This window comes from Pezoporus occidentalis, unplaced genomic scaffold (genome assembly GCF_034315485.1).
Source record: "Pezoporus occidentalis ecotype Australia unplaced genomic scaffold, CSIRO_AGI_Poc_V1 ctg41, whole genome shotgun sequence".
In the NCBI taxonomy this organism is placed as follows: domain Eukaryota; kingdom Metazoa; phylum Chordata; class Aves; order Psittaciformes; family Psittacidae; genus Pezoporus; species Pezoporus occidentalis.
Window position 1 is genome coordinate 2230802 of NW_026915736.1, and position 24983 is coordinate 2255784.

Sequence of the window (24983 nt, forward strand, 5' to 3'; positions counted from 1 at the left end):
CCTGCCCTTTTAAAACTCCAAGCTTCACAAGTACTGTAGAGCATTAGGCTGAGAGGAAGAGCTGATCACTTGACCAGTAAATCTCAACATTTGATTCTTTCCTAATACATTTTATTCACTAGAAAAATGTTTAAGTCCTGCATCCAGATGTTGCCCTGTGCTAAAGGAGATGAAGGACAGAGAAGCCTAGAAACAGGAGAAGGAAAGGAGCAACAGGTATTTGACAAGCTTCTCCCTTGCTCCCATCTATCCTGCTAAAAGAGCATGTTGTAGGACAAAGTACGGAAAGGAAAGGAAAGGGCAAGGCAAGGCAAGGCAAGGCTGTGCAGTCTGCTGCATACAGCAAACTTGAAGCTCATATCAAGGCAAGTCTGACTGGTGAGAATGCACCCTTGGATCACTGACTGGGTTTCCATAAAAGAGATCAAAACCTTGTGGTGAAGGAGTGAATGGTGGCACACTGTGTGAATTGCTGCAGCTTGCAGTATGGGGGGTTATAGTTGGGCCCTTTATTACCATGGGTAGGTTTGTGAAGTATATTCCCTTTGACTCCCATCCAACATAATTTTCTGTTTTGCGCTGCTTTCTGTCTGACATGAAAAACACAAGATGGCAATTTCCCTCTTCCTTTTTTTTTTTTTTTTTTTTATGTCAGGAATGAATGTCTGTGTGGCACTATATACAAGTAAACTTCACATATACTCACCTCCTGCACAATTCAATTCATGTTGCTGGTTTTACATTTGAGACATGAATACAGAACTTGACCCAAGATCTGAAATTAGTGTTTATCTTAAGTCTACCATCCTGAAGTATTTACTTTTCTAGTCAGTGTTGAGGTCTTTGGGGGATTTTTACCTGCTGTCACTATGAGGCCTCACTTTCCTTATGTAGTTTCCTTGTAGCAATAACATATGGGAGTCAATAAAATTGCATGCAACATCTTTCTAACATCTCTGATTAACAAAAAGGAGAATGCAAGAGAAATGTCACATAAAGTTCAATGAAACAAGAGGAGCCTAGTTCTCTCTTTTGGAAGGAAAACAAGCACAGAAAGTGAATTCAACAGTGTTCTGTGCTAGAAGGTCAACAGTGTCTCTGGAATATTTTTCTTTGTTTGTAACTCTAGCAAAACTTGATAAATATTTTCCCCACAGAAATGCACAAAAGTTGGGAGAATGCCTTGTTTGGTAGTTATTGTTGTTTATTTTCCTTCTGTACTGTTGGGGAAACTGCTCAATGTTGTTACCAAGCAGCATACATGTCAACACCTGCCTTTAGAAATGGCTAAAATCAGTAACAACTTATGCTAGAATATCAGTAATTTAATGCTGTACAAGTTTCTGATGCTCCTAATTACATAAGAGTAAAATCAGGGATTTCATGTAGTTTATTACCATGAAACCCAGTAGTGTTGAATTAGGCCTTTCCAGTGATCCTTCTTTTAACCTCAAGTTTTATGTTATCCCGGATACTCCTGAGCATTGCAGTCACTAAAGATTCAGCTGTAGCTTTGCCCCAGTTATGTTGGTCCAGATAGCCAGATCACCTGATACTCTATGTACATTACTGGGTCATGCGTTGCAGTAGCAGGGAACCTAGGGATTAAAAAGTTGGTGCTGAGGACCACGTGTGCAGCGTCCATACTGCACACATTTCAGGGGCAAAGGGTGTTACTTCATATAAACTTTAATCTGGTCCTGTGGATTGAATGCTTGCTTATTAGTGGTGGGTGGCACATCTTCCACTTCAGATTCATCTGAAAGGAAGTCAGTTTGTACACTCCGTGGCTGCACCTGATGTGAACCAAAGCATGGAGAATTTTCTTCAAAAATGTACTCTTGATCTGAACTAAAATGCTAGTAGAGGAGCACCCTTAATCTGCTCCTGCAGTGTAATCTTTTGTTGCAGAAGGAGGACCAATCTAAGGACTTCAGTGCACAGTGATATTTATAGGTGGCTGCTTTATAAAGTACCAGCTGTTTGGTGATGGTTATTGCCATCAATGGGTATTGTACATTCTTCAGTTACCTCATTCCAAGCCACTTTTATTAATGTCAGCCACAGTTAATTTCAGTTTGTGATGATATGACAGATTATGACCCACAGCAATGCCAGATCTTGGTTACTGCCTAGTCTGCTCTAGACATCTCTGGGAAATTGAAAGAATAGTCAGTTGTAGCCAGTTGTATCTGTAATCCTAACAAAACACATTGGCAAAGCTAAAGTGTCAGCCTTAAATGAGTAAAAAATGTACCAGCTATGGATTATTTCCCTTTTTCCAGGGATGGGTCCAGTGTGGCCACCCTTCCTCACATCTCTGCACAACAAGAAAGAAGAAATAAAAGGAGGCATAAGGGACTGCCCTGCTTTGTGGCCTGTTCTTGAGGTAGCCTCTGGAAAATCGGTGGAAGGAAGGGTGGCAGTGTTGCAGGCTTTCCCACCATACAGAAAACACTCACCCAGGATTCTCATACTCAAAGTTCTGAAACAGTTAAATGTCCTTCACCTGCTGTATGGATTAATTTCTAGAGAAATGAAAAAAGGTCACAAAAGATATTGCAAGGTGTGTTGCAGGTCAAAATAATATGTAAGCTGCTCAGTGTAATCAGCTTGTTGATTTTTGCCCTCCAGGTCTTCCAGAACTTGTCAGAAAATTGACATAGCTCAAGTCTAATGCTGAGCTTCATATTTGGATCTCTATTTGGTCTGATAGACTGTAAATGTGTATAGCAGGTACTTGTGGACTGCACTTTTTCAGGAGGCTCAAGAGAACCACTTATTGTACCTAAAATTAGATATTTTCTTGCTCAGCTGTTGAGCTTCGGGGCACTCTGTTTTATACAATAAAGAAGAATTTGTATTTTGCTACTATATCTGATTTTTGGTCATCTGAGGAAGTACTCACTTTTACTGATCAAAAGGTGTTGTGTCATCGCAGACGTAGGTCAGGCTTGACAGAGTCGTAATAACTAGCATTCAGAAACAAATCTGGAGTCAAGCATGCTGAGAAAGAACAGACTGACAGGGTTCTGATACTACAAGCCATGAGTTACTACACCTCTACAGTTTCTACAAAGGTTATGGTGATGATCTGACTGGGAAATTTTCTAGGTAAATATAGAAATGTGTTTTGTCTTCAACTTTGCTTCTTCCTTAGAGGCTGCTTCTTTCATTTCTGTGTGTGGCCATGGTCAAATTTTTGCTCCCTTTCAAATTTGAGGGATAGAGCAGGGATCAAGGCAGCTGAATGAAGGCTTCTCAGAACATCTTTCTTCCAGCAAAGCATACAAAGTGAAGGATAGCATCCAGGATTACATCTGATGCCTGTTGGCCGAAAGCTGCCATGAAAGAAGCTGGTTCAGGCAAGCCAAGAGGAGTCTGTCTTGATAGCAGCCTCAGTACTTACCTTCTTCAACTGTATCGAATTTTGGCAGTGTTCTGTGAGATTTATTTCTTTGTTGATACTGACCATAAATTGAAACACCCCAACTATCCTAGAATAACTGAAAAAGGGAAGAACCCCTATGAGAGATAAAGGTGTTCCTGCTGACCTGCACTCTTCTTTTGTGGGCAACAACAGCCAGGGTTATCTCATCATCTCATACAATGAAGAAACATTTCAGTCAGCTACCCTTCTCTTTCTACCCATGACATCCAAGGTTCTCACATTTGAGATCAGGTTGGCTTTAGAATATAAGAGCTTTTCTCCATTTTCTCAATTCCCAATCACTGTTACTGTCTTCTGTCAATGGGCCAGGTAGGGCAAGTAGTTTATAAATTCCAGAGTTAATCTTGAATTTCTTCCTCCTGAGTCAGTCTCTTCCTTTACAGTCTTTCCATGTAAATTTCCAGAACTTTAAATAATAGCAAGAGAGCAATGCCTCTTTATCCTGGGTGAGAATCCAGGCTGATACATATCGTGCCCACCTTTGTCCCCTGGTGACCCAGTGATCTAATCCCACCTTGATTCTTCTTACCCTTTGTCATCAGCTAGTGCTTTAGCTAGCCCTTAACCTTTCCCCATATTGAGCTGTCTGTGAATTCTATGCTTTTGCACAAATGAACAGTAAGTCCTTCTGTTTTCTCCCCTGGCATATATATGTTAATCCGTTAAGACTGTGAAACATGGCCGGTTATATTGAGAATGAGCATTTCACACGCTTGTTCTGGCTCATGTGTATTTTGGTCCTTGCCAGCATGCTGGTGCCTTAGGATTCTGGAGTGTAAAGTAGTGACTTCAGTGCCTGAAGAACTGGCATTCTGCATCTCCTTTTTGTTACCATGGTTGCAAGCAGTAATTTTGCAACTTAGGGATGGGGGTAAGAGCATTGCATTGTCTTGTAAATTTTTGTTGTACTCCTTTTGATATGTAATTGTGTAATGGCTTTCTGAAAGAGTCACTCCAAAACTATACTCAAAAATACATCTCCAGAATAGGTTGAAAGATGGGAGTACCTACAAATGCTGTTTCTTATAGTTTCAAAAGCTTGTGGTTTTCAGGGATAAATGTTGATTGTCTTACTACCTTACTGATGAGCTCAGTTTTTCATACCATTTCCACTCGCACCATTCATACGAAATGGTGGTAGATTCCTGTGTCTGTTTCCATTAGATTCCTCCAATAAGATTGTGACTTCGTAATTGTCAGGTCGGCATGTTGTTTGAATGACTTCCTGATTTGTATGTTTGGCCAAATTACTTGAGACAAGTTGGAATTATTACAAACTACTGAGCTGGCAAGTTTCTTACATGCTGTCACTGAACCTTCAGCTGAAAGGTTTGCTCTTAACACAAGAACTAAGTAACATGATTACTTGTTTTTATGCTAAGAGGTGCTATCTCAGTCTTACAAGACGTGTTTAAGTACTGAGCTAAGAAGTAAAGGCCTGTAGGATCTCTCTGTAATCACTGATTAATGTAGATACTTACTGCTTTGTGGTGTTTTGCTGAAGAGAAAAGGGTTGATAATTAGCTACCTGCCCTTGAAAAAATCTTGGTATTGTTTTGTATATGATTTAAAATATTTAGACATTTCAGGATGGGCTGTTAGCTGCATAGACAGGGAGATCCATGAGTGGATTCCTAATCCTGCACAGGGAAGTCACTGTTGGGTTTGGAAATTCATCTACTTTCTTTCCAGCAAAGTGCAATTATAGCTTTAAATATATTAAAATTAATTCTCAAAAGAAGACAATCTCATGGTTAGGATCTGGTTATTTTTTGTATATGAATATGCCTATATTAATACAGAGAGAAAGAGATTGTTTGTGTCTGTTGTGTTCAATCTGTGTACCAGTGGGCTAGATGATCAAGTGATATGCTTCATCTACAGATTATCTAAAAAGGTGGTGTTTCATTACTGAGGCTGACCAGCCAGAGGGATCTGCATGCTATGGCAACCACAACTGTTTTTAAGTGATAATAATAACAACTCATTCAGCAGTGAGGTAAAACTACACAGAAAAAGAAAAAAAATAAAAGAACAAGCACCCTACAGCAATTTGAGGTGAAGCAATAGAGAAAGAAATCAGTGTCTGTAACCATCTGCAAGCCATGGTTCAGAACAGTAACCTTAGACTTCTTTGGAAATAAATCAGCTCTATGTAGAATAGTTCTTTTGTGCTAATCAATTTGATAAATTAAATGTCTCTATCTTAGATCTTGAGTCTACTCACATCTCCTGATTTCTGTTGCCTCTGTCTCCTCTTCGTCTGCAAACAATCACAGGTGACAGTGTAAAAATAGAAACATCCTAAGAGATTTTTGAGATCCTGTGTTATTCTTGAGGGTATCTTTTTTTTCATTTCCATCCATCTGCTCATCTTTCTTTATAACTGGATTAAGCCGCTGAATCTTTAACTGCTTTCTTTTGGGACCTGCCATATTTGATCAAATCTTTCCCTAGTAGGTTTCTTGATGCTTATCGTTTGATAGCCTTTCTGTCTTTCTGTGGGTTTTTTTGGCAGTGGCCTTTCTGAGACTGGTCACACTTCCAGTAACTTTCCTCTTACTTTAAGCTATTCTGTTTTCTTGGTAAACTAAACTAATGCAGGCTGTAGGTTGGTTTTAGCAAGTTTTTCACTGGTCTTGGAATTTTATGCTGCTTTTTTTTTTTTTTTTAATTAAGCTCCATATAAGCTCATTTTCTCTTGTCTAACCAGTTTTGTTTCAGTTCCAGTTGGTCTTCCCAGCTGTTACCAGTCTTTCAGAACTCAAATCTAGAGTTTTTTTTTTCATTTAAGTTTTGTAAATAATGTTTAGCATTTTTAATCAGTCTGATTATATAATAGCTTTAGCACAAGCTTAACCTAGAGGGTACCATAAAAAAAATCCTCAACTAACTGTGGCTGTATTTTTAAAGTCTTCTACATATTCCTGGCGTTAATCATTCCAGTAGTCAGAAAGCTTCTGGCTACATCTGTAAGCATTTAGTCCACATGTTTTGCTAATTGTTTATACTGTAATTTTTTGTTTGCATCTGTTTTTATTTGAGGTGTCTAAATAGCTGTCCAGGCTTCTGTCTGTGAGCCTCTTCAGGAGCTATTGCTGTTTTAATCACTTCCTGAAAACTAGTGAAAAATATTAAAATTCTTGCATTTTTAATAAATAGGTACTCTGTATATAATAGTGTGGATTTAGGAGTTCCCTTAACGTTGTCTCAAATCTCTACTTTTGTTTTTCTTCCCAGTTTATTTTAATCTATGTCCTGTGCAGTATTGAGTCATGCTAAAAATATCTTCATTAGACTGCCATTGATCTACAACAGGGCATTCAAGCATGCTGTGTCTGAGTTCTATGACAACTTTGCTTTAATTTAGTAAGTATATAGGAAATTTAAAACAAAAATAAAGTTAAATCATATTTTGATGTGTTCTTTTCCAGGATTCTCAAATAATTACACTGATTTTGCTTGTTACTTTTATTTGGATTTGCCTATTAATTTTTAACTCACTTTGTTATCCTCTTGGAAATTATTTTAAAATTCCAGACTCTTTACTTAATACATATTTTGTGACTGACTGAACTGCATTTTTGCAGAACTACCATTTAAGAACTTTTGAAGAATTTTTAAATCAGATTGTTATATAAAACCTCAGCTAATCTTTGTAACAGCATTTTAATGAAATATTGGGTTGGAGGAAAATTGGTTTGCCATCTCTCTGCTTGATAGTTTAAAACCAGCCAGACACACTGACTAGCCACACTCCTTCATTTTGTTTTCCAGCCTTGTAAATATTTCCACATTCCATCTGTGATGTCTAGTCCATGCATGAATAAAATATGAAGTAATTTAATAAGACATATTATGTGAGGGGGAGCTGTTTATTCTCAGACTTGAAATGAGACATTTTTAAATCACACACTGAAACCTCTTGGGTTTTTCTTACTTATTCAGGGGCCTGTCTTTGAGGCTGTGGTGTACAAATATGTTTCATTCTCTCTAATGTGGAAAAAAAAGGTATTGTTTTTGTACTTTTATTTATATCTTGTATTCTTGGAAAGAATGTGGAGAAAAGAAGAGTTAGCTCTCACTTTTTTTCTTGTATTTGGACTAATGGAGAGGATGATGCAAAACCCATGGGCCATTCTAAGAGGTATTAGCCTCATAGGAGCTTGCATCCAACAAGTAGCTGAGGTTGGAGTGCAGAAAGGTGACTGAAAGTCTCTGTAGTCCTTTACTTCAACACTAGTAACCTTTCAGGGTGCAGGTTACAACTCGGATGAAGGGATAACGGCAATATCTTAATAGCTTTGTTTCCTTATCATCTAAAACCTCTGTGCCAGCATAACAGGTTGATATCACAAGGCCATGAGGGTTTACATTGCAGTACATATTCACATGTATGTTTGAAGCTATGTTATTTGCTCTACATTTGAGAAATTGCAGAGCTCCAGTTGTGCAACCATGTACTTGTGCCAGGATGAAGTTCTGGGCCTGTGTTTCAGTTTAGTGTAGGACAACTCTCTAGATACATTCTTACATGCTAGTCTGTGCTGTAGCATTTCCATAAGCATCCAATGTCTGTGAAAACATCAGTGTAACACGGTAGTGCCATAAACTCATCCATGCACCTTGCTGTCTGTGTGGTCTCTAATTCCTCCTATTCACAAGTAAATAACGATTGTAGCTATACCTTAGCCATGATAGCTATTAGCATGCAATCTGCGTCCAAAATTTTAAATGAATGGGTAGCATTTAGTTCTAACATTGACTTTCGTTTCACTTTAAATAGTGACAGAATACAGTTAAAATTAGTGTTTGCCTAGTCATTACTAAGCATGCTTTTTCTTGAATCATAACATAGTACCTCTGACAGTGAAAAATGGACATGAGAACAGTTTGTATCTATTATTTTAAACAGCCTGACAGTTGACATATATTCTATATTTATGTGCAAATAAGATATGAATATTAAAGAAGGTATTAAAACAAATAACTTGGCTTCTTTATTTGTAGTGCTTTACTCTCAGGAAAAAGGACACCATCATTCCAGATGATGACCTGTGTTTCATTGATTAGAATGCTGTAGGTTTCCTTGCTGAAATAATTATTAGGCAAGCCTTCCTGAGCATGTTTGTACCCTGCATTTTCCCTTTTCTCCCTCCTTGATTGTAATTTTCTGTCAGAGACCAGAGTGCTCAGCAGACTACTAGACATTTGAAAATCAAAATCAGATATATCAAACTATGATCCTGCATTACTTTATATGAAAATACCACATTCCTTTATATGAAAATGACATACTGCAGTAAACTTAACAGGACTTATTTTTAGTTTTTCAAATATCAATTTTTTCCAGCTTATATTCGTATCCAGGCTTTGTTCAATATGTTGCCATAGAATATTTAAGTAAATATTTTCAATAATAACTTTACATGAAGGTAATGTCTTCAAAAATCATTTTCCATTGTCAAGTGAAAAATAATTGGTAGGTATAGATAAGTATATTTGTAAGTTCCTGCTGGGCTGTTAGGTTTCATTTTAGTACATGATTTGTACACACTTTTCCTTGGAAAATTTGGAGTGTGTGATACATGAAGGATATAATGGGAGTTGTGTTTTATGGAAAACAGAGTCTCTGCAATCATCTTACAATTCAGTTTTATTGTATGCATATAACTAAAACCATCTGTGTGACTTGCTGTTAGTAATATTGTTTGGACAGCCCTAAATCAAATCCTGAATGAGCAAGGTATGGAAGGCAGGTTTATACTGGTATCCTTCAGGTTAAACCCACTGAAGTCCAGTCTTTTTTCTGTCTTGGTATAACAAGTATTAGCAAGAGGTAAGTTTGTGCTAGCTGTCCTTGTTTCACCAAGATCTATCTTCTGCAAACAGGCCTGTGTTTACAGAAACCAAAGTGAAAATAGCATGTGAACAGCATAAACAGACCACGGTCAAAATAGTTGTACATTTGCATAACTGTGTGGTATTTAAAGCAACCACTAGCTTGCTTTGGTACAGTTTACTACTAGCTTTTCCTTAAGAGTTTGTCCTCTTCAGGCATCTCTCAAGAAGTGGAAGTAGAAGGGTCTGATTCTAAATAGCATTGGTTTTACACAGCCGTAGAAAACAAGTTTAACTGTCTTGTTACAGTTTTTGATAAATGGACATTGACATGGACTACGAAAGACCCAACGTTGAAACTATCAAGTGTGTGGTGGTTGGAGATAATGCAGTGGGAAAGACTCGTCTAATTTGCGCAAGAGCATGCAATACAACCTTGACTCAGTATCAGCTGCTGGCAACTCACGTACCAACTGTCTGGGCCATTGATCAGTATCGTGTCTGCCAAGAGGTAAGGACTGCAGGTGTACAAAATATGGAGCACATGCCGTGAGGTTGTACCATTATTTATTGGCCAGCCTGCCTTTGTCAGGATGCAGCAATGAACTCACAAGTATTTTATGCGCAGTCTCTACTGCAGCCATGGTCTGATATGCATCTCCCCACATCTCTCATTCCAAAGTAACTTTTTTTTATCAAACCTATTTTTAGGAAGATGCATATTCTGCCTGTTTTATAAAATTAAAAACCATATGTGGTAGACATATATGTGATAGACTCTTGGTCTAATATGCTTTGAATTTTCTTACAGGACGAATTAGAAATTTACTTGTTTCATGCAGGGAAAGAGTATGTTATATGTGTTCTGTTCTAGGTCCTAGAACGCTCAAGAGATGTTGTGGATGAAGTGAGTGTTTCTCTCAGGCTATGGGATACATTTGGGGACCACCACAAAGACAGGCGCTTTGCTTATGGAAGGTAAATTGATCCAAGCAAAATTTTAAGTAATACTTGTAGTAAAATTTTAGAGCTGAAAAAAATTACAAATCTTAATTTTGAAAAGCAAGGACTTAAAAACAATCAAGGGTATTCATATTCCTGCCTGCTGCAAAGAGGATTATCTGCTGCAAGGATTAAAAAGATATAAATATTTAAAAAGCAGCATAGTTTTACTACACTACATTTCCTTGAACAGCCTGCTAAGCTCTGCCAACAGCAGTTGTCCTATGTCAAATTTTAAGGAACATTCCCCAAAATAAGACTGTAGTTTTACAAAATTAAACATCATCATTCCCTGCCTGTATAAGCAGTGTATGATATAGTTGCCTAACAAGCAACTACAAGGAGAGATGTTGGGAAACATCACTCTTACTCAATTAAATATTTATTTTATTAAAACCTGTAATGTTGAATGAGCAGCTGACCCCTTGAGACCAGAGCCAGTTTCGTGAAAAGGGGCACTTTTCTGTGTTTTCTTAGTTAAAGCTGAGGAAAGAAGTTTTTTCTTCTATAAATATCAAGTGTCTGCCAGTGAATAGATTAACCCTGGAAATTAAAAAAAAAAAAAGTAATCTAGATCTTTCCAGCATGTATAACTTCTGCATAGTTTCAACAAGAACTGAAGCCAGTGATAGTCTTTCTGTTTTGTTTAATGGTAATTAGATCTAGCCTGTTGGAAGTACAGACAGCAGAACAGCTTTGTGGCGCGCATTTGAGCGCATATATCATGTGAGCAGATTAGCTGCATTGGGCAAAAACTGAGTTGAGGATGGATTTTGGTCAGATATTTTCGTAACTGACATTTGAGTGAGGTCTTGATCCTCACACTTTTTTTTTTTACCTTCTTGAACTTTTTTATATCCTCTTATCTGCTTCGGTCTCTGCAGCTAATCAGACTTCTGTAGACCTTTATGTCCAGCTGGGATTTGGATTTTGGATATTTTTTTTTTTTTCCAGCTGGGAATGCTGACTGTAGGGTGTCTGTCCAAGTTTTGCATTCCATGCTGCCGAAATGTACCATCTTACTCTTTTCCTTTGCTCTGTACTACCTGATGAAACAAGTGACTTGGAGTGATGCCAGTCTTTTCTGTTCTCTACCCCATAGAACCACTGAAGACGGTTCTGTTGGTTGAACCCAATGGTTAAATTTTCACACTGCACAAGTCTGTATGGCAAACCCTCCTTTGCAGCACAGCTTTGTGCTAGTTTGTTTTCACAGCGTCATGAATTACTTTGACTTTTGTATCAGAAGCTATAGCAACACGTGGGTATACAACCTGTACCATTTGTAAATCAGCTTTGAGAGTGAGGAAAGTTACTGACTTTAAGGTAATATTTGCCTTAGTATTTAGGGCTACTTTGGTATGTGAATAGGTACTCTTTTACCTTTAGGCAGAATATGAGCCCTACTTTGTTAAAAACAGATATACCTTAATGTTTTCACTAACTGTTCCTCTGTGATATGGCTTCCTGATAATTCTGCAACAGATACTGTGTCACTGAGAAGATTACTAGAGATTAGGAGGACAAAATCAGGCATGTTTTGAACTCTGATCCCACGTTTACTGGTAGGATAGTAGAGGGGGGAAACAACATACTTAGATTCTAATCCTGCAAATGCCAAGGAGAACATGTATAACTTGAGATCTCGTGGGATTAAGCATATGAACGCAGTGATTCACCTGTGATATTAGCAGAACTGAGCCTGTGTAACATAAGGTTTGCTATACCTTGGTTAACTTAAAAAGGCCGTTCTGGATACCTGCTGTCGTGGTTTTCTGCGAGTCTGTTAATGAAGAAAGTAACTGAAATTCTAAAGGCACTAGTTTATAAATAGAAATATAGTTGTAAAATCTACTAGTTGTAAAGCACTGCTTAGGTACTTTATTGTTTTGAAAGATATTAGTGTTTCAGTTAAAAGTGACTGTTTAGTATTTTATCTATTTTAGCATTTTAAAAAGAGATTTCCAATTTTTAATATTCACATTTATAGAAATTGATTTTCAATCACTTCTGTACATTGAACTACAGTCTACTCATAGCTGAGTCAGATCTTGCAGTACAGTGGAAGGCACATTTTATACCAAACTGCTCAAGGCTACACCTACATGTGCCCCACACTTCCAATTGTCTGAAGGATCATATAGTAATATAACCCTTTGGTTCTCTTCAAAATTTTTTATGCATATGCACTTGTGTGCAGGGGAAGGTTTATTTCAGCCAAACATTCAGCCAGGACATCTAATTGTCCCAAACGCAAAGTAACAAGAACCAGCAGGTCGTTAATTCACCTGCTGCTCATTGGAAAAGATGTTCCATGCAGTTTTAGAAAATGTTTCATAAATAGATTATGCTATAGATGACAGGGTGAACAGTTAATAGGACTTAAAGCAATGATAAATGCTTCTTAATTCTTTATTTTTCAGAGGAACTTGAAAGGATGACAAATGAAATGTGTTTTCCACTATTTTTGTGACAGAGAGAAACATTTGAATGCCGCTGAGAATGGAATAGTTAATGTTTCTGCTGCCATCCTTTAAAATGGGACTATGGAAAGTGAGATCCAGCCTGCATTCTACAGTCTGATGTTTAGTTTAATAATAACAATTCTCTGAGAGCTTTGGGAAATGGCTTCTGACAGCTTAAGGGAGGGAGAGGGATGTGGCTGGAGGAAATTGTGGAAATATTTGTTGCAGTTTTGTAGCATATGTTTTGGGTTGCTTTTTCAGGTTTTTTTTTTCCCCCTTAAACTAAAGCATGTGCTTTAGTTTTGGAAGTTTCTTGTTCAGTTTTGCTTAGGCACTATGTGATGCCAAACAGTCATTTGTTGATATTGTCTCACAAGGTTTCATCTGAGGCAAAATCACTCCAAAACACTGTAAAATGACAATGTCTTTGTTGTGATTGGCATACTGATTCCATCTCCTAGTCACCTCTTTGTTTAATAACAATCTAGTCTCAGTGCTATTGTATTCCGTGAGCCTGCAAATTAAGTGGAAGCTTCATATAAAGCTCAAGTTGTTATTCCATACTAGTTTCTCTGGGAGGCACTAAACTGCATGTGTAAAGACATGAAAGGATCTTAATTTATGTTTCAATTTGTCAGGGTTTACTATGCTGTATCCTCCTGTCCAATCTGGTTTTGAATGAGAGCGTCAGCATGCTGTGTTCAAACTAATTCTAAAAGCAAAATGGAAAAAAAGACTGGCTTTCACTTTTTTTGTTTTGCATCCTTTTTTAGTTTTTTTCAGGTGAACATGTTTGACTACAATTTGACTAATATCCTGTGTATCCTGGTTTTTTATACATGCAGCTCTAGTATGTGTAAACATGAGTACAAATCTGCAAAGAGTTAATTCAGTCCCAGTCAAATATTTATTCTCAATAGCAAGGATGTGGTTTGTCAGCTAATTCAGCCAGGATGATTTATTTACTTGCAACTTAAATATGAGCTGTAGACCAAACAAAATCTGTTCATACAGCATGGACAGAAAACAGCTTTTTCCTCGTGACTTACAAATCTGAATGAGCCTTGATGTGAGAGTGCTGACAGAGCCTTTTAAAATATGTTCAGAGTATTTCCTCTATTGTGAATGGATTTCATAAGCCTTGTAGGTATTGTATGTACACAGAGGAGCACATGCATTCATCTTTTTCTGTGTGATTACAATTCCTTTAACCAGTTACTTCAATGTAATTGAATTCATAGAAATAGACCTTCTGAATGCTACTAAAAAAGGTCAATGGGAATAGGAGTTTCTCACTGATACTTGAAGACTTCCACCATTCTCTTTACGGCTGTTTTATTTTCTGTTTCTTTTTACTAAAGGACAATGATAATATTTCTATTAAACAAACAAAACAAACATGTAGCTTTGATGTAAAATTGTATTTGCATTCAGCAAATCCAGTGAGATTTGGGTGAGCTGAGTGTCTTTGCAGATTTATTTGGTTTGCCTTTAGTTAAATCAGTGCCTTCTGTCGCTCCCTGCCTGTGCCTAGGCTGAGAATCATCCAGCAGCTCCTTTTTTCAGAAAAGGTCCAAGGTTTCAGAAGTGCTTTGAATAAAAGCCCATATTTTTCCCCCAGTCGTGCTACCCCTGTTTTATGTTGCAATAATTCTCCGTCTTTCACATGCCTTACAAGCCATTTAGTGGCATGGGTTGGAGGGAATCATCAGAGCTATGTCTTCACAGCAGTAGCACTTAACAGACACAAGAGAGTCCTTTCCTTTGTTAGCAAAGAGTCAGCTGATGAGGAATCTAGTTGTTTCCAGATGTCTCTACCTTGGCTGCTTCCTTTTGATATGTTTTGCTGCAACAAAAAGCGATATGCAGTATCGTTGAATCATCAAATACAAAATTAGTAAGCCTTCCCATCTACTTTACAGTGGTTTATAAGCCACTCAGGTTCTTCATGAAGAAATCCTAAAGAACTCCTGTAAAAAACTTCTTTTTTTTTTGTTATGATTTTTTTCTCTTTTGGGTTTGGCTCGGATCAGCCCCAAGAAAGACTACAATGAGCAGAGAGCATCAAAGAGAGATAGCTTTCTTCATAATATTATTATGATGTGGTGTTTATATGCACTAGGGTTTTTTTGTTCTTTCATTAGCTATATTAGTATTTGAGGCTTTTTCAGTCAGTTTATGGACAGTATATGGTTTATATATACTTAAACCGCTGAAATCTTATCTGCATCACACCATGGTTTCAGGTTGTGAATAGAAAGAGGTTGCTATGGAATTGCTGTTTGGAATTCTTCCTTCCTCTAAAAGGTATGTGCCAAACAATTGTTGGTGCAGCCTGAGCCCTGACTTGATGCATACCTATCTGTGCTAGAGAGACCTGTAATGCTTTGAGCCTTCACTGACTGGAGTGAAAAAGAATGTATCAAATGTTATTTGTGGTATTACATCATTTTCCATTTTTCCTTGCTCTTCTAAGTTAGTGGCGAAGTGGCTGGGTAGAAGGAGGGTGTTTGGGTTCTATACTAAAAGGCTGAAAGGCAACACCAAAATCTTTTGGAAACGCTAAACCTGGGAAGTGACTTTCCATCAAAGTCTCGATCTTAGTGAATTATTTCCTTGTGAATAGGTGCTGGGTAGATTTCTTGAGTCATTTTCTACTCCAAGAATCTCAGTATTTCAGTCTGGATTTCCTCATATGCATGTCAGAATATAGAAACCACTCTGCACAGCCAGATATAGCTGTTAAAAGCTGTTATCAGTAACTTTGTGTCATCAACTTGCCAGTTAAAATTTCTTGACCATTTTTGTTGTTTAGAATGGGTTTTTTTGGTTGGGTTTGGTTGGGTTTGTTTTGTTTGGTTTTTTTTAACAAAAAGAAGGAGGAGGAGGCGGCTGGTTTTGGTGCTAGCCTAAAGAAAGCAAGAATTACAAAAATCCATATTTTCTGCCCAGAGGAAGAGATGCATTTAGCATCTGTTAATGTTTTCATGTGTTCTGTGGCTTCAGAAGTCAGTCTTATGCTGGATGCCAACCAAACCCTGTAATTTTTCCTGCTCTGGATTTTTACCTCACTTTTTGTCTTTTGCTTCCTAGTTCTGTGTTCTTCATCAAAACTTACAAAGAATCATGCTTTTACTGAATTCTGGGACCTAACTTTGGATCTTCCTTTTTCTTTCTTTTTTTTTTTTTTTTTATCCTTACATCCCTCCCTACCCTGAAATAGTTTGTTTTTTTATTTTTTTTTTTATTTCCAAACATGGTGCTTGAAATGATGTTTTAGCTAGAGCTGTTCTTACTTCTTTCAACACAGTATGATTTTCTGATTTATCATTGATCATAGAGGGTGGGGCTGGCAGTAGAGGAAGGGTTCATTTCTTCCCATGTTTGTTTTTCTGCAGTATCTTTGAATGTTAGTTGGTTACCTGTAGTGAGATAACATGTAGTTCCCATCTGTAAGCTGCTTTCTTACAGTAACAGAAAATAAGCTCAAAAAGCCCAACTTTCCCTTTTTCTGGTTTCTCCACTGTTTTATGAGCTTATTTCACAGTATTTTATTTTTCTGACTGCTCCCTGGAATCAGCAGTCAGCTGATATATCTTACAAAAGCATTTTTAGCTATAATCTTATCAGTCCCTTTGTATGATACTGTGAGGTTTGGTGTTCTCCCTGGGTTGGCATGTTCCAGCTAGCCCTGTACCTTCTCTTTCTCTGTCATTTTCTTTTATCCTTCTTCATTAATTTGGTGTTCAGGCTTTCTGTGTTACTTTTATAAACCCCTGCTTTGCATGTCATATGCAGAATATTTCAGTATTTCATCCTCAATTAGCTATCTCTAGAATTCTATTTATCATAGCATTTTTGTTCCTGCGTTAGAAATGCAGTAATTGAGATCTCTGCTCCAGGGGAGGGAGAAAGGCATGTTGGTATGTTATGGTGGATATGTATACTGCAAACATACCTGATTCCAAAGAGAGTTTTATTGAGTCTCCTGGAAAAATTTGGCCCAGAATTGTCCATGGGTACCTTGCAGCAGCCTGTTTCAATTGCAGAGTTCTAATTAGCACTAAGATGGAATTTTTGCAAATGTAAATGCTGAACCAGAATTATGGTGAATTCATTTCTTACAGCCAGCAATAAAATGAACCAAATTCCAAGAATGTGTAAGAAGTCTTTAAATTATTTTAAAAAAAAAAAAAAATTCCTCTCATTATGTTTTTCCACAGGACCTCACCATTCTTTTTAGCACTATTTCTGGTCAGGTATTTGTACAATAAAAGTAGCTCTTACAAGTTTCTGCAATAGAAAATAAGATATTTTAATCATTCTTTGTGATATCAAAACATTTTTTATCATTGTCTGTAAATCCACCACTGGTTTCCCATGAGTACCTCAAAGGAAATAGAAGAGATTTTAAAATGCTTAACATTTAAGAATTATGTATTGTTTGTAAAGGATGCTTGGGAAAACTCCACTTTTGAAACATAATCTTGAAATAAGAAATTTTCTAAAGGTATCCTTATCTTCTGTCTGTTTCTGTTGTTTCCTACTAAAAATGATGTTACAGAAATTATAGAAATGGATCTGCATGCTACTCACTACAAAATCTGAATATATTTCAGGGCATTTTGACAGCTTCGCACATTACACCAGTGCTTAAGAAGCTTCACAGCTGTTGGTAAAGTATAGAACTAATTGATTCTCCTGCTCACATCCAGGGCACTGCATGGTCTTGCCCTGCCTTACCTGGGTATCTTCAGTTCTTCACATGCCAGGCACTCCCTGCATTTATTTTACTTATCCTCTCATCTGTTTTGAGTGTGTGTGCGTAAGTCTTGTGTCTTCAGGTCACTTTGTTATGCTCACCCATCACTTAATGAATTTCTTCTCATTTCATGTGATGGCTGCAACTGCATTTACTAAAAACTGAGCCCACTAAAAACATTATCAGCCTTGCTTATCTGCACACTTTTTTTTTTTTTTTTTTTTTTGGCTCAGTGAGATACATGCATGATAAATTTCATATAAGTGAGTGAATCTCTTCAAAATGTATCTGGATTGGCATGGAGATGTAGCAGGATTTTGTTCAGCCATAAGTAAAAGTCTCAATTTAATTCTTTGATGTCTTTCTGCTGCCTGAACCTACTGTGTTTGGGAACTTGGGGGATGGTGTTTGCATTCAGGCTACTGCCCTACACAATCTCTTCTTTCAGGTGGTTGAAGCGCTATGCAAAGTGAACACTATAGAGCTCTTCTCAAATTCTGGTCTCAAATGGGCTAAGTTCAGCTGTGATGCAGGTCTCTGAGAAATCTTGGGAAAATTATGGGAAGTGTGTAGGGGAAAAAATGAAGGCAGGAACAAAAGCTAAACAACTTTTTATTGATAAATGTCTAAAAATTAGCTGTTCTGGTAAAATAAAGAGTCTAACAATTAGGATGCTCCTCTACCAAATCATTTGGTCTGTAGAATTCAAATAGAGTCCCTTCCTTTAACCTTGCTTCTCAGAGAAAGCTGATATCTAAAAATATGGAGAAATAAAGACTGTCAAAGGAGAAATCCAGTGTTTGTTTGTTTGTTGTGTCCCACATCCCCCCCAAGTCTGTTCTCGAAGTTTGATTTTATTCAGTATGTGCAACAGATTTCTTGTCAGCAAGAATACAATTTGTTTATCCTTAAACTGATTCTTTCAGGTTTAACTCTTGGGTCTCGTTTAAGCTCCCCAAAACAAACTACTTGCTTTTTACTTGCTCTCTAGAAAGATGAGAAGATAGCATGGCAATACAGTTCAGTCTTCCTCCTTTTCCTCTTTCCCGCTTCCTGCACCGAATTCCAGGTCAGAGATATCTTGTCTTCACATACTACGTTCCTCTTTATTTCTTGTCCTTTCCAAACCCAACAGTATTATTCCATGACAGTATGGCAGATGATAGATACCCTTTACACATGACCAGGAATTCTTGCATGCAGCAGTTTTTCCCAGTAACTTGTAGGTTATAAAACTAGAGGGAACAACTTCTTCCTAGGCAATACAGTGTATACATTTCAGAAGGCCTATTTCTTTAATGAGACATAAACCCATGTTACCATGTGCTGATTCCTGCCAGAGATTTGGTTGTCTGAAGGGTTTCTGTTCATTCTCTGAAGTCTAAAAAGGGGAGTTTTGGTGATGTTCAGATGTTTCAGATAATAAGAGCAGATGAGTCACAATTTCTTCTGATAAACCTATGAAAAGTAGAATGTAAGAAAAAATCAGTTATGCATTATCAAGATGTACCACTAAATCTACAAGACAATATGTTGAATATCCAAGCTGCCATTTCTCTTTGCTGAGTTATTTATAATATCTTTGTTTCTTATGACACTTAAGTATCAAACATCAGTATTTGCAGTAAATGTAATCATATGCTTTTTCTTGCATTAAATAAAGGTGGATGCATATACTGCCTAATCTGTGGCCCAGCTCAAGTTAATGGTGCTCTAGGAGGAATGTGATTGACACATTCTAAAGCACTTCTTTTTATTCAAATCTATGGAAATGTTTCTTTGAATCATTCCTTAATTTTACTGGGAAATGGTTATGAAATTTCTTTTTAGAAAAAAGCGGCTTGTATTTGTGAATATATTGCTGCAGAGGGAAAGAGGAAAGCAGAAGTAAACCTGATTCATCCTTTCTCATTCTCCAAGTAACCAAACCACGCAAAAATGGCAATAAATTAGGGTTGCTTTTTTAAAAAAAAAAATCCTATCCTTTTATGTTGCCTGGGCATATTAAAATAACACTGGTAAAATTTTAATTTTGGGAAATATTAATGCATTATTTTAACCTGACAAGTTCTGGCTTTTATGAACAAATGTTAAACCAGACTTTATACTGAGGCTTTGGCAAGTTGTAAATGTGCTTTTGACATTAAAAGGAATTGTAGGTGTTTTAATTAAATTTTCCAAAGGACAGTTTTCCCCAAATGTTCACATTCCTATGTAGACAGTTAATCTTCCTTATATATTGGTGTCTCCAGTTTGTACTAGTATTGCAGATCATGCTTATGACTTGAATGAAAACTTTATCTATTATGTTAGAGTGGATGTATTTTGTGATCTAGCAGACCCACCTGTAGTGCTGGTTCAGCATGTGAACTCTGTCACTACCCACTAATTTCCCTCCTGTCCTGTTTATGGCACAGGGCCAATTATTTCTCTCTGTTCATATAGAACTCTAAGAATATTAATTTTATGAAGGAAGTCCAGGTTTTAACACAGGATAAATAATATGCAAGTCACATTTTTTACCCGTTTATTCTGTTTTCACTACATTCAGAAGTGCAATCCTATGTGTGTTGTGAGTTATGGGTAAAGAAACCAGCTTTCCCCAGCTCGGTTTTTTACTCAAGTCAGATGTAATGAATTGTTCAAGAACCACATGCAGCTCTGGCAAAAATGTGAGACTCCCTTGGCAAAGTCTATAACACATGCAGAGCTGTGCTGGGGCTAGTCTGCTGGATAGTCTGGGCATGTCCTGTCCAAGGAAACATCGTCACTGGCTCTTCTCAGGAGCTCAGATCTGTGGTCAGCATGGGTCAGCAGCAGCACTGTGGGGAAGCAGTTGTTGTCATCAGCCTGTAAAGTCCTGCTGGAGCTCTGTTTCCTTTTGGTCCTTTGACAGATGTGATGTGTGTCTTGTGGTTTATGGAGTCAGGAGGGTTGGATACTCATGACTGCAATTACTTGGCTTAGGTATTAATTTCTGAAGGACACAAGACAGTCTCTCTAAGATGCTTAGTTATAGTTAGGACATGCCAGACAGCCAACGCTTGCTGCTCCAGCAGTCCTGATGATCTTGAATAAACATTAGTTGACCAGATTATATGTGTAACACAATTTCTTTTATCTTAGCTGTGCATTAATTTCTTCTTTCAGGGAGCTAAGCAAATGTCTGCTGGGGCCTAGGTTTTACTCTTATGTGACCTTGAACAGAGCAAGTTTGAGCTTAAAGGGTGTTTGCCTCAATAATGCAAAGACCAGTGTATTAGCTGCTTACCATTTTGCTATTTAGTAGATTGACTTTCCAGCTTGAAGAGGCCTTGTTTCTAGATATGACAGATATGTGGCAGTTTGTCTAAGATGCAGACTTGGAGCAGGAGCATTTCTCTTGCATTAAATTTATGCTCACAGCAGTACCCATATTGTAGGCAGCTATCTTTAGAAACAAGCTTGCTGGGTATATCTGTGCCCTCAATGAAACGTAGAAAGCAGTATCGAGGAGTATTTCATTATTTAAAAGATGAACGGTAAGATTCATTGCAGCTGCTCTATACATTACACAAACTGCAGACACAACACATTTGTGCAAAATCAAAGAATAATAGAAGTGAGATAGACATGGTATTGTCAAGCTTACCCTGCTGACAATTCTGTAGCAATAAGTTGCCCTCTCAAAATGTTCCTTCCCCTCCAATATTTTAAGAGTTCAATGTTTTTCTTCTTTCCCTTTTTTCCCATGAGAGACCCAAGACATTGAGAACTGCTTTGTGACATCCCATCCCAGTTTATAATGAAATTGCCCCAAGTTAGCACTGCCCAGAGACAAGTATTGGAGCATTTCTCTGCCTTAGGGTGCTAGCTCTGACAAGGTGGTGGGTCAGTGGATGAACTGTCAACCTTAATCCTCATACATCTAATTTTTAAAGCAAATTTATTTAGTGGAATACTTTTAAAAAAAAAACAAAACCAACTTTAAAAGCCTGCAAGTACTGTCATGCTTACTGTGATTTAAGCCAATGTCCTATTCTACATTTGACTGACCTTATTTTCATCATAATGTTAATTTTTTGCTTATATTGTAGAAGTGGTCATTCTGCTGTACTTTGCCCTTCTAGCAGGTTATTTAGTAAAGATGCCAGAGAATTGCTGCACAATTATTTCTTGAGCAATGGCAGCCTGTGAATAACTTTAGTGTAAAAGTAAAGAATGGAAAGCCCTGCCTCTCAGCGCTCTGTTCATATGTGCAGGAATCATCTCTCAGCATAGAGGGGCAGTGGTTCCTAGGTGTGGGGCTTTGTGCTCTTATGCTTTTGTGGTGAAATGTGTAGCTTCTGTCAGACCTCTTCACGGTCAACATGTATCCTGATATCTGGGTTTCAGTGCATTTTTCAAAGTGTGGAGTGAAGTGGCTTTAAGCTGAAATAATGAAAATCGGTGAAGCTGCAGCAGAAAGCGTGTTTGTTGGGGTTTAATTTGCTGTTTTCTTGTCTTTCTAGGTCTGATGTAGTTGTTCTGTGCTTTTCAATTGCTAATCCTAATTCCCTGAATCATGTGAAAACGATGTGGTATCAAGAAATCAAGCACTTCTGTCCTCGCACACCTGTCATTCTGGTGGGCTGCCAACTAGATCTCCGCTATGCAGATCTTGAGGCTGTTAACAGAGCCAGACGGCCTCTGGCAAGGTAAACTTTAAACAAAAACATGAATGAAAATAATCTCCTTGGTAATCAGGTACAGTACTTTCAAAAGAGAAGTGATAGAGTCTGATTTCTGGTTGTTTTTTTTTTAAATGAAAATATATGTGCTTTCCTATTTTTAATTCTGTTGTCTGGTTAATTCTTTAACAGACAGTTATTGTAAGTTTCCCACAACGTTTTTGCACACTGGACATCTAAACTTGTTTTGGTGCCTGAACACCATGATAATATAGAGATAATAGTGATTACTGGAGGTTTTCATGTATGTCTTTCTCCATCTGAACATGTGTATCATGTCCTACCCTGTTACTACTGTCAGGTACTGTTTTAAACTCACAGATTCTACTCAATTTTTCTTAATACACAATGTTTTTGATTTTGTAAATGTAGTCCTAGATCATATCAGAAAATAAAGTGGTTGCAAATTAATTTTTTTAGAGTTCTGAAATTTAAAGAGAGTTTGGGGTCATTCTGGAGAAGTCTTGTTTTTCCCAGATTCAAAAGGCAAGCATTCACATGTCTGGGCAAAACAGTCCCACAATTACCTGCTCCCTTCTGGTTTCCTCATTATATGTGAATTTGAATGAGATCAGATTAAGGGAAATAATATTCATGATCATGTAATTAAAGGCTGTATTGTAACAAATTTCCATAAAGGGATTGAATTAATATTTCGTGGGCTCTTAGAAAACTTTGCATTAAATTGGATTTAAATTCTTGACTCGGCAATATGATTTTCTTAGGTTTGTGGGGTTTTTAAACATTTCTTCACTGGGTGGGTGGGTGGGCTTTTTGGTTGACTCTTTAAAAGGAAATGTTTTTCAAAACTTTTCTTCTGCCCTAATCTTCCTTTCTGATTTCACCATTAATAAAGTTTGAATCAGTAGTCTGCATGTCTAGCACAGACTTCTGACACCTGAGCTGATTATTAGCTGGCAACTAAAGCAAGCTGTTGTCTGGGGTGTGTTAAGTCTGTGCCAGCTTCTGTCTGCCCAATATGGTATGCTCAGAGAACACACTCTTGGGTCATGTCTTCTGGTGAGATGATTTTTTTTGTTGGGAAAATGGATCCTAGCCCAGACTTTTTTCTGATTTATTTACCCTATATCATGTGCTAGAGCTGCTCTGGAAATTTGTGTGTTCCCACATACTGCTCCTGCAGCCAAAACAGGCCTATCTGTTGAAGTGTGTGTTCAGTTACACTTTTGTCATAGGCTACTGTGATTTGTTTAAAAAGCTTGAGCTTGGGAGATATTTCTCATTTCATATTTAGCTGTATTTGTGGCATTTCTATGTCATGAGAATTTCCATTTGAGTTTAAATGATGGATACAAAGAAAGATGCTGACAGAATATCTGAGTACAAAGGGATGGTAGGAGGTTTTTTAAATAATGAAAGTTCTCAAGTATCTTATAAACTTCTTTTACTGTAGATTTCATTTTAACAGAGAGGAGGCTTGCTTCATTTTGTGCAAATGATTTCTACATATATTAAGTAGCATTGTAAAGACACCACCAAACTTCTTAAACAAATTACAAGTATATGCTAATCTTTGGTAAGGGATCTGTGGGCTTAATTTTATATTTTATTTGAATGATATCTATCTCAGAATTGGTGCTGAGAAATTTTATAAAATTCCATCCTTTCTGTAGTAACTTTGTGATGATCATTGTGTGTAAGAAGGTTTACTCTATTTTTTAACCACAGACCAATAAAAAGAGGAGACATTTTGCCACCGGAAAGAGGCAGAGAGGTTGCCAAGGAACTTGGTATACCCTACTATGAAACCAGTGTGTTTGACCAGTTTGGGATTAAAGATGTGTTTGACAATGCAATTAGAGCTGCCCTGATCTCCAGAAGACACCTGCAGTTCTGGAAATCTCATTTGAAGAAGGTCCAAAAACCTTTGCTTCAGGCTCCATTCCTACCTCCAAAAGCTCCTCCTCCAGTTATCAAAATTCCTGAGTGTCCTGTACCAAGCATGAATGAAGCTGGATATTTATTGGACAGCCCACTAAGTGCAGATGTTATGTTTGTTCTTCAAGATCAGGACTACATTTTTGCTCATAAGATTTACCTAGCTACCTCTTCTTCAAAGTTTTATGACCTTTTCTTAATGGAATGTGAAGAAAGTTCTGACTTAGATGAAATACAGTGTAATAGAGAAAATACAAATAAGGATGTTCTGACAAGTCATCTTGAGACAAATGGTGACAGTGATATGTGCTTAAAATCTGCTGATACTAAAACTCCCTCACCAGAAGGTACTGACTCTTTAAACATGCTAAAACCACAACCTGGTGAAACAAATTCTGCAGCAAGATCTCTGTCATCCTGGGGAAAGGGGTTTGTTAGTATGCATAAGGAAATGCAAGTAAATCCTGTCTCGAATAGGACATGTCGTGTAACGGTGGTAAAAATGGATTCATCTGTGCAGGCCGGACCCTTCAAAACTGTTTTGCAGTTTTTATATACAGGGCAGCTGGATGAAAATGAAAAAGACCTCACAAGACTGGCTCAAATTGCTGAAATCTTAGAAGTATTTGACTTGCGAATGATGGTGGAGAATATTATGAATAAAGAAGCCTTCATGAATCAAGAGATTACTAAAGCATTTCATCTCAGAAAAGCTAACCGGATAAAAGAGTGCCTTTGCAAAGGGACGTTTTCTGGTAAGTAAATACATGCTTTAGCAGAAAAAACATTCTTTTCTCATTCGAGTTACTGTCACTTCACAGACTTCAAAAACTGTGACAGCTTACATTGTTCTG

At 37.4% G+C, this 24983-nt stretch overlaps 1 protein-coding gene across 7 annotated transcripts in view; it reads left to right on the top strand.

Annotated features, from left to right (window-relative positions):
- Positions 1–24983, top strand: part of RHOBTB1 (Rho related BTB domain containing 1) — a 54223-nt gene that overhangs the window by 19526 nt on the left and 9714 nt on the right. For 4 of the 7 annotated variants that reach the window (XM_062634009.1, XM_062634008.1, XM_062634011.1 and 1 more), the window contains 4 exons: positions 9602–9803; positions 10167–10270; positions 22012–22197; positions 23920–24884. In XM_062634009.1, coding sequence (XP_062489993.1) covers positions 9612–9803; positions 10167–10270; positions 22012–22197; positions 23920–24884 — 1447 coding nt within the window. In that variant the 5' untranslated portion in view covers positions 9602–9611. Of the gene's footprint in view, positions 1–4199; positions 4323–9601; positions 9804–10166; positions 10271–15005; positions 15067–22011; positions 22198–23919; positions 24885–24983 lie in introns of those variants that run through there. The other 3 variants (XM_062634010.1, XM_062634013.1, XM_062634014.1) reach the window with 3 other exon arrangements.